Here is a 9,192-nt window from a genome sequence, read left to right as displayed (position 1 = left end):
ATCTGGAAAGTTCGTACCGCAAAAGATTTAAATTTAATAAATGTATACTATAATTTAAATCTTCTGCTAAACTAAATTTAAATCTTCTGCGTTTTAATTTTCCTTCAAAATCGACACAAACTTTCCGGACAACCCAATATATATATGTAATATATAAAATTATAGTTAATTTATACAATATATTGTATTAATATTATAATGAATATCTTCCAATTATAATATTTTTATAACATTAAAATTTATAGTTTTTCTACTTCTTTGTGTTATTTTTTACATAAATAATATGACACAATGAAAAATTTAATCGATTAATATTCATACATTTTTATTATATATAATTAATAACACTATTCGATAAATATAAATTCTTTTTCTAGATCAAGAATGGAACAATGATTTTTATAGATGTTTTATCGCTGAAAATAAATTTGTCAATGAATTCAGAATTTCTTCAAAAGCATATAATTTTCATCAAATTCAGGGACATTGTCAATGATGCAGAGAATGTCGATATTAATAAACTACACAACTTTATCAAAATATATAAGACTCCTTTGTCCCATGAATTAAAAAAGAACATAGTGTGTAAAATTAGCTGTAAGAATTATGATGCAACTTATGCAGGACAAACTTGCAGAAAATACAAGTGAAAGAACATCGCAGTCACATTCAGTGGAATACTTTTACTAACTCTGTTTATTACGAATTATAGGTTGCATCTCAATCATGAATTCATTTGGGACAATGTTAAAATTTTGGATAAGTTTTATTACAGAAGTTCGATTTTTGATGCTTTTTATTAAATGTGAAAATGAATTTACGAATACGGAAGATCTAGATTATGCTTAAGCCGATATTTTTTAGAAAATTTGATAAATAATAATTTGATCTAGATGCCTCTTTTCCTTTCAGTTACAATAGATTATGTTCACTTGATTATTGAACATCATTTACAGATTCATTTTCAGCAATAAACAATTTGTAACAATCATTTTGTGGTTCCAATTTAAGATTTAAAATCTGAGTCGGACAGTTATTGATAATGTTTATTAAGTTTACATTATCATTTACTTCTATTTTGTTTTAGTCTCATACAATACTATTAGTACAACCTGGTGTCAGACCTGAAACAAGAACGTATTCTGATTATGAAAGCATTAATGAATGTATGGAAGGTAATTTGAACTATAATTTATGATAATATTATATTATAAATTTAAGTTACAAATTTTAGTAACAGATATTAATGCTCTTTTTTATTATGCATGTTATATAAAATTATAATTTTTTATGAAAATAAGATTGCATTAAGCAACATAAAATCAATCGATTCTACACCTTTATATCTATAAGAAATAGGAAAAATAAAACATAAGTAATACGATAGCATTTATACAGAATGTCTGGTAATTCTGCCGACAACGCTCGTAAGCTGATAGAGTAGACTAAACTGAGTTGGAAAGTTCTCTACTATTTTACAATTTTTGCAAGTTAATGAGATATTAATTAATTTAATATTAATTTTTTAGAAATATTAATTTCTAAAAATCGCCGAATAAATACGTATCTATCTGGTTATATCTGCCAAATGCATGTCCATTGATCTCGTGATCGCTAAGCGCATGTAAAAATTTGTTTATAAGCAGTAATAAAAAAAGTTACGACAGCGAAAAAAATAATTCCTTGCGCATCTAACGACCATGACTAGGTATATATATCAATTGTACACGAGCCAATTGTACGCATATGCCAATCACAGTGTTAGACAAAATTTTTAAAACTTCTTACGCAGAAGTTGCTGTTATTGGCAGTAAGCAATTACACAACAATGTGCAAGTGAATCATTCTCACATGACCGGGCGTACATTTGACCGGACGGATACGCTCTTATTCGGCGAGTTTTAGAAATTAATATCTCGTTAACTATCGCGAAAATTGCAAAAACAGGATTTTTCGATTCTATTTAATCTGCTTATCTGCCCATAAACGTTGTCAGCAGAATTTCTATATATTAAATCAGATATCTGATATATTAAACCAGATATCCTGTATATTAAATCAGATATCCTGTATATTAAACTAGACATCTTATATATTAAAAATTCATACACATGCACATGTATACCCAATGCTAATTCTACATTAATCGTAATGTCGCAAGCGTTGCGATCCAAGTTACCTTGACTCTTTAGACTACAACGCTTGCAACACTGCGATGCGACTAATGCAGAATCAGCTTAAAGATGATCCTATACGGTTAATAATACTATCAGTATTAATAAATATTGACAATATTACTTTGTGTATGATTGATAGATTGACTATTGATAGAATACTAATGGTGATCTAGATTTTGATTCTCGAGCATCAGTACCGCTTTTTTAAAATCTATGGTTCAACAGAAAAAGTAATTTTGCAACTGTTGTAAAATTGCGCGTTCAAGCGGCTAGCCTGCTGAATGATTGAATATGATTAGTTGGATCTATAAATAACAACCAATTATGTTCATTTACTTGACGAATAGACTAGCCGCTTTGCCGATTTGAACACGCATTTTTTTAAATATGATTGCTGTTGCCCTTAGTTTTTTTAGATCTAAATGTATAAATCAATTATATTCAAGAATTTTACAACAGTTGCAAAATTGCTTTTTCTGCTGAACGTAACCCACACACAGTCACAGTGCAATAGATAATGCATGTAAAACTAAAGTGAAACATATGTGTACTGTCAATAATACTGATCGTGTAAAATTGTAAAAATACTAAAAATATTAATGCATACTGATTCAATATTACTGATCAGTGTTATCGATTGTGTAGGGTCATCTTTATGCACACACGCACACGTAGTTACGTGCACACACTCAAAAGAGAATGATGCAGTTCTATATACAATATTATATAAGGCGAGTCATAAATATATTTAAAAAATTTTATAAGTGCGACCCTTAAAAAGAAAATACAAATGTTCTATGAAGAACAGTTATGTGTACGTCATGCTAAAGCATGTGTGAAAAATTATGAATACGGAACATTAAAATACTTCACACTTTAAAGTCACTATTTGATCTTATTATATTTATGTCTGTTATTTTGGCAACGAAACATTTATGACCTAATATTTACAAGAACATTTATTCTTTTTTATCCAGTAATACGATATTTTAAAACATACTTATGACTCGCTCAGTAATTTGTTAATCATTATGTAAAATACATTCTATACATACACGTATGCATACATTTGTATTTTTATAATATTTCAATACTAATTACGAATATTAATTATTTATTTATTATTGTAGGAGTTTGTAAAATTTATGAAGAACATCTAAAGAGACGAAATCCAAACACTCCAACTATTACTTACGATATTAGTCAGTTATTTGATTTCGTGGATCAATTAACGGATTTATCTTGTCTTGTCTACCAAAAATCAACAAATACTTATGCTCCTTATAATAAGGATTGGATCAAAGAAAAGATATATGTTTTATTACGTAGAGCTGCGGGACATGGAGAGTAATCGATACATAAAGTACACATATATGTGTTTTCATATATATAAGATAATTTTAAATACTATTTTATTCGTTATAATAAATCTATAATTTACGATATTTCATATTATGACATAGTAATTATATTATATACCTTTATCTTTATATTTATTTTATTCATTTTATTATAATTTTTATAAGATAAGATGGGATTATTTCGTCAAATTTCAACTTAAAGTGATATGAAAATTTTACAGTAAAATGTCTCACCCAATTAAATTTCAAACATGATTTATTACTGAACATAATGTAACCTCTTGTAAGCATAAAAATTAACATTTAATAGAGAAAAATATTACATAAATATCTAAACTGAAAGTGTACATATATCAAAGTAGAATTCTTCCGCTCATTGAAGATCTTAAAAAAAATTAATAATGTAAGAAAATAATTCACGATTATCAGAGATTATTTTTGCATTACTGTTCTAAAACTTTAATAAACAATATAATTTGCTTATAATTGTACATTACTCTCAAATACGATTGCATTTTAAAAGTAAACATGATCTTTAAATGTTAAATATATATTAATTAAAAACAATATATTAATTAAAAACATCGTTAACTGGAATAGCTCCGTGGACAAAGAAAACCTCACCTTACCCTATATATAATATTTTTATATTTTATACATTAAGGGAAGATCCTGATTTAGAAATGGAGTAAAATTACGAATTTTTTAAATGAAAATATAACTATAAATTGTATATATATTGTGACCGTACTCACGAGCACGGCACAACGTCGTCGCGTTTAAGAAAAAAATACAGAAAAATAGAATCAGACCACAATTTTGCATATAGAACGACGGACGAAATGGACCGCTTAGTAATAGGTGGGTGGTGACTCGTAAGTGAGGAAAATCGAAGGACGAGAGAAATATCAATCATACAAAATTACATGTAACAAATAACAATAATGTATTTGAGAATTACGCGATACAATACGTCGATCATAACATACGAGTCGTGTAATACCAAACACGGCAACAGTGCGCATACAATGTAATGGCGAGCATTTTACGCGCGAAAGAATATTAGAGAGATGAAATATGAGCTCGCAAGGAAATGAATAATTAAGTCTCATACAAACATATAGTTCTCGCACAGTTAGATAAAGACCCTCGCTCTTAAAGATTATTTCTCGACTAAGCGTTTGAACGTGAAGAAGAAGTTATCACGCGGTAAATAATTGTTTCGTTCCTAACAGCATAACAAACACAATAAGATAAACTCATTGCATGGACGCCGTTACATATACGCAATTAAAAGAAACGAATGACTTGTTGCATCATTATCTATATGTATAATTATTAAATATTATTAATAATGAAAAGTTTTTAAACTTTTAATGTCGGGCAAGTAATAAGAATCACTTCAAAACATAAGCATAATCACTAAGTTTTGATTTTGTAGATAGATGTCTATTAAATATGTTTCTTTAATGTTTTTTTCGTGTAATTTAACCGCATTAGTTTTTACCACATAATTTAGTTTAACCACATAATTAGTTTTTAAAAAATTTAAAAGTTTAAATTAAAAAAAAATTCATTTATACAATTCTTTAAAACGTTTTATTTATTATTAACAATGTTAATTAAATAATTTTTTTACTATAAACAAAAATATAGCATTTATATTAATTTATCGTTTTCTTCCTCAATATTTTCTTCCATATTTTTTTAGTTCACATTTTTAAAGGTATCGTTGTATTCAATTAGTGGCGGATTTGACTATTTACATTCATTCTGGAACACTGATACTTTCAAATAAATGGCTATTTCAGTGTAAAACCTCATAAAATTTTTTATTCATTATATTTATTTTATTTAAAAAAGTATGCATAATTAATGTTACATATCTTTTGAAAGTAATAATATAAATTCTTTTTAAAGGAATCACAATGAAGAGCCATTTAGAACATTTAATCCTTTTACAATATTTTCTATTATACGTGTTTTCAACTGTTTCGGATCAATGTGTGCATATGTGTATGTGTGTCACATGAGTACCCGTGTGACAAGAGTACCGCGAAATCAGTCTTCACTTGTGTGCAATAAATAACGAGCAAACAAGTGAGTGATTGTCATTTTGTGTTACTCGATTATATTCTTTTTGCGCAGGATAAAATTTTTGTCTAAAACATTTTTTTATATTTCATGATTTTTACTCAGAAATGTGCCAAATTAATTTCAGCATTACGCGGAATTGAATTTGTCGAAAATACATATTTTTTATTTTCTTTACATTTGAATTACATATATATAAGCGGAGGGGAATATTTTCAAATGTTCTCTCTTGTTTCATTTTCCAAATTCACATAAATCTATTACCATCTGTAATGGACATAATAGCATGCTCCTGAGTGATTGCTGCGAGCTCTTTAAGCCATTCATCTAAAATTACAGAACATAGTACAACATTTTGCACTGGGCTTATTTCATTCGGTGATTCCCACGAAGTTTTCGTATACCTATTGAAGAGAAGAATATGTAACTATATTGCATTCCATTTATTCATTCACTTATTCATTCATACTCGTGGGATTAAAATCATCTCCAATGTAATTAGATCTTGGTAATAGATTTAGGATAATTTTTCAAATATTTAATGTGAAAAATGTGTTTATTTTCGATTTCTGTCAATAAATCTTTTCGACGTCGACATGAATTATTTTCAGACAAGGAATTTGATAATTGCAATTTATTTAAAATTTGGTTTTGATTTCTACTATTAAAAATCCAACTTTACATATGTATAAAGTCATATGTAAAAGAACAGACATGCGCAAATTTGTATAAATTTGTATTGTAAATTTGTAGCTACGCGAAGTAACGAAGTATAATTTAACGTTCTAAACATCGTGATAAAAAACTGATCTAGATTTTTCTTTTCATATTATAATTTACTATAAAGTATAAAAATCTGAAATAATTTACTTATATCCAGATCCAACTATTTGTAACTGATCTTCTGATATACTGGACGGCTGATTGATGGAATTTGTTAGACTTGGACCTAAACCGCCACTTGATCGTCTAAACATTTGTGTGAATGATGATGTCAAACTTTTCCTTTTTGGTTCCCCTATAAATACAAATATAATAATTTGGAATTTACATAATATACAAGCAAAAATATTTTATATCAATACATACATCTTTTGAATACTTCCAGTGTGCACAAAATTTTAAAGGGTAAGATTAATGTAGTTGTAAAGTTATAAAAAGGGTAAAAGACGCAGAAAAGAATATAAATAAGAGAATAGAAAAAATAAGAGAAAAATAAAAGAGAAGAGAGTCAATGAATAAGCGATTACAGTATTGAACCCAATGTTTATTCTTTATCAATAATGAATGAAAGATATATCTAATTCTTAAGATATATTCACGAAATAAATAGTACCTCTTGAGAATGGTTCACCAGTTAAAGATTGTCTTTTAATAGATGACGATTGCGCAGCAGCTTCTATTACATTTTTCCTCGCATTTACTAATTTGTTTTCTCGATTAATCAGAAATATTTTTGCTTGTTCAACTAATAAATCCACATTGTTATGTTTTGAAAGAAATTGATCTATTTTATGTTTTAATGATGCAAGCACCTGCAATATAAATTGTAAAAATATTATTTCTCTTGATTTTCATAGCGATCCACAACATCTAGATAATAAAAATAATAATGTTCTTTAGAAGAAAAACTCAAACAAATTAGATTAAAATCAATGTAAGTCTGCAAACATGGATAATAATGTGCAATATCATTACATAATCACAAATGCAACAACGAGTAAGTACCTGAAACAAAGACTTGATGCTGGGTTGAAATACAAGAGAATGGTTTAACAGAAACGATTGCAGTAACGGTTGAGAATATATTGCCAATCTGCTAATGAGGCCCGTGAGATGTAAATTGACATATAAATTATTGCTTGTCATACACTCGAGTTTTCGTAAAATCACATCTAAAAATATACCAACATTTGGCTGACCGTTAAAAACGTCCTGTCGGTACAAAGGATCTTTATTTAATTTATTCGATGATGTTTTCACAATTATTGGAGGGTTTGATTCCGCGTCATTACGCATAGGGACATCATCAATCTCTTTCTTAATTATAATGTGCGTTTCTTCATGTTCACTCATCCGATCTTCATTGGTTTCCTTATCCGGTGTTGACTCTGGCGAGCCTTTAAACGCAAAGCTTTCGTAGCCGCTACTCTCACCTAGTGATATAAGTGAATTCATAGCCGTGGTCGAATCTTCTATACAGCTATCGAATTCTTTTTTATTTAAACAGGTTTCTTCTGTACATTCTGTCATTCCAATGTTTTCGTTCAACAACTCTGCAATATCGGCATCCAATTGTGCTTGTTCATCAAGAGACAATGCAATATCCATATTCAATTCGTTTTTAAAATTATGTTCATTACTATTTAAATCTTTTCCTTCCAATAAAGATTGAATATTAAGTAACACATTGTCCAATGATGCATCATTATCATTTTCGCATGATTTCATTGCATTCTTAATCATTTTCAATGTTCTAGATCCTTCTGCCTTTTTCTGTGATTGATCAGATACAATATTTTCATCTATCAATGTAGTCATGCTAATATTACTATGTTGAGGTAAATTACCATCATACTGGCAAGACCAATTGGAACACGCAATACGGCAAGCTTTAATTTTTTGTCTGGCATCACAGAGATATGCATGATAATTTCCATATAAGCTATCTGATAATCTAGTACCATAATTTATTGATGCTGGTAACGATTTCATGGAATCAGATGTAATGCATCCATATTTGTCGTATGTAGATAGTACAACGTTAGGTAAAGAATTTGTTTGCGAGTCCATTGGCGTAAATACAGAACAACAACGTGGTGTTAAAGATAAAAATTTTTCTGCCGCTCGTCCAAAAGGATCTACATCTCTCAGTCGACTACGTTGAGAAAACATTACGTGTGAACACGGATTTAATGCACCCAAACACAATTCCAACATGATATCTTCACAATTTAAATTAATTAGAGTTTCAAATAACGCCAGAGTAACTATGCATAACTAAATTAAAAAATAAAATGTTAAAAATAAGTTTATATCTAAGAAATATTCTATCAGATTTATAATTTACCCTCGATCGAGAAGAAATCCTTTGTATTAGGCAATCTAGTATTCTACAATCTTCATAATTATTTTCTAACAGAAATCTAACGAGTGATCGCAACAAGCCAGGATCAGTTACAGATCGAAGAAACAAATCAAAATAAGCCGTTGCTGTAACCAATTCTTCCACGGTCGTCTGTAATTTCAAAGAATTAAAATAAAAGTTTAATATCTTTCAATTGCGGCCCTGCAATGTGATAAACTCTCTCATTGATCAGATAACAATAGATGTAGAATGTTAACACATTAATCGTCAATATAAGAGTTGTATTATTTATTTTACGTGTAAATATTATACATTTTTCTCCGTTCTCTAACACGGATAAATTTTTTTTAGTAATCATTGTGCTTGCAATGAAGTTTTTAGTTGATAAAATTTTTTAAAAATGCTTTGTCATCAATATCAATAGAATAATATATTAATAATCACCATTGTGTATGTATGTGTGTGTGTGTGT

General features: G+C 28.4%; 2 protein-coding genes across 2 annotated transcripts in view; one reads left to right on the top strand and one right to left on the bottom strand.

The window, feature by feature from the left end:
* Positions 1 to 4,105, top strand: part of LOC108689197 (enhancer of rudimentary homolog) — a 5,004-nt gene extending 899 nt beyond the window's left edge. Inside the window, exons 2-3 of the mRNA XM_018195862.1 lie at positions 1,088 to 1,175; positions 3,308 to 4,105. Of these exons, the coding sequence (XP_018051351.1) occupies positions 1,088 to 1,175; positions 3,308 to 3,528 (309 nt within the window). The 3' untranslated portion in view covers positions 3,529 to 4,105. The remainder of the gene's footprint in view (positions 1 to 1,087; positions 1,176 to 3,307) is intronic.
* Positions 4,106 to 5,479: 1,374 nt separating this feature from the next.
* Positions 5,480 to 9,192, bottom strand: part of LOC108689161 (UPF0518 protein AAEL005291-like) — a 6,653-nt gene continuing 2,940 nt past the window's right edge. The window contains exons 6-10 of the mRNA XM_018195810.1: positions 8,703 to 8,870; positions 7,361 to 8,632; positions 6,969 to 7,167; positions 6,503 to 6,650; positions 5,480 to 6,036 (exon numbers count right to left, since the gene is read on the bottom strand). Coding sequence (XP_018051299.1) covers positions 5,880 to 6,036; positions 6,503 to 6,650; positions 6,969 to 7,167; positions 7,361 to 8,632; positions 8,703 to 8,870 — 1,944 coding nt within the window. The 3' untranslated portion in view covers positions 5,480 to 5,879. The remainder of the gene's footprint in view (positions 6,037 to 6,502; positions 6,651 to 6,968; positions 7,168 to 7,360; positions 8,633 to 8,702; positions 8,871 to 9,192) is intronic.

Source organism: Atta colombica, unplaced genomic scaffold (assembly GCF_001594045.1).
Source record: "Atta colombica isolate Treedump-2 unplaced genomic scaffold, Acol1.0 scaffold261, whole genome shotgun sequence".
Lineage (NCBI taxonomy): Eukaryota > Metazoa > Arthropoda > Insecta > Hymenoptera > Formicidae > Atta > Atta colombica.
The sequence above is the reverse complement of the archived record's forward strand: the minus strand, read 5'-3'. Positions and strand labels throughout refer to the sequence as shown.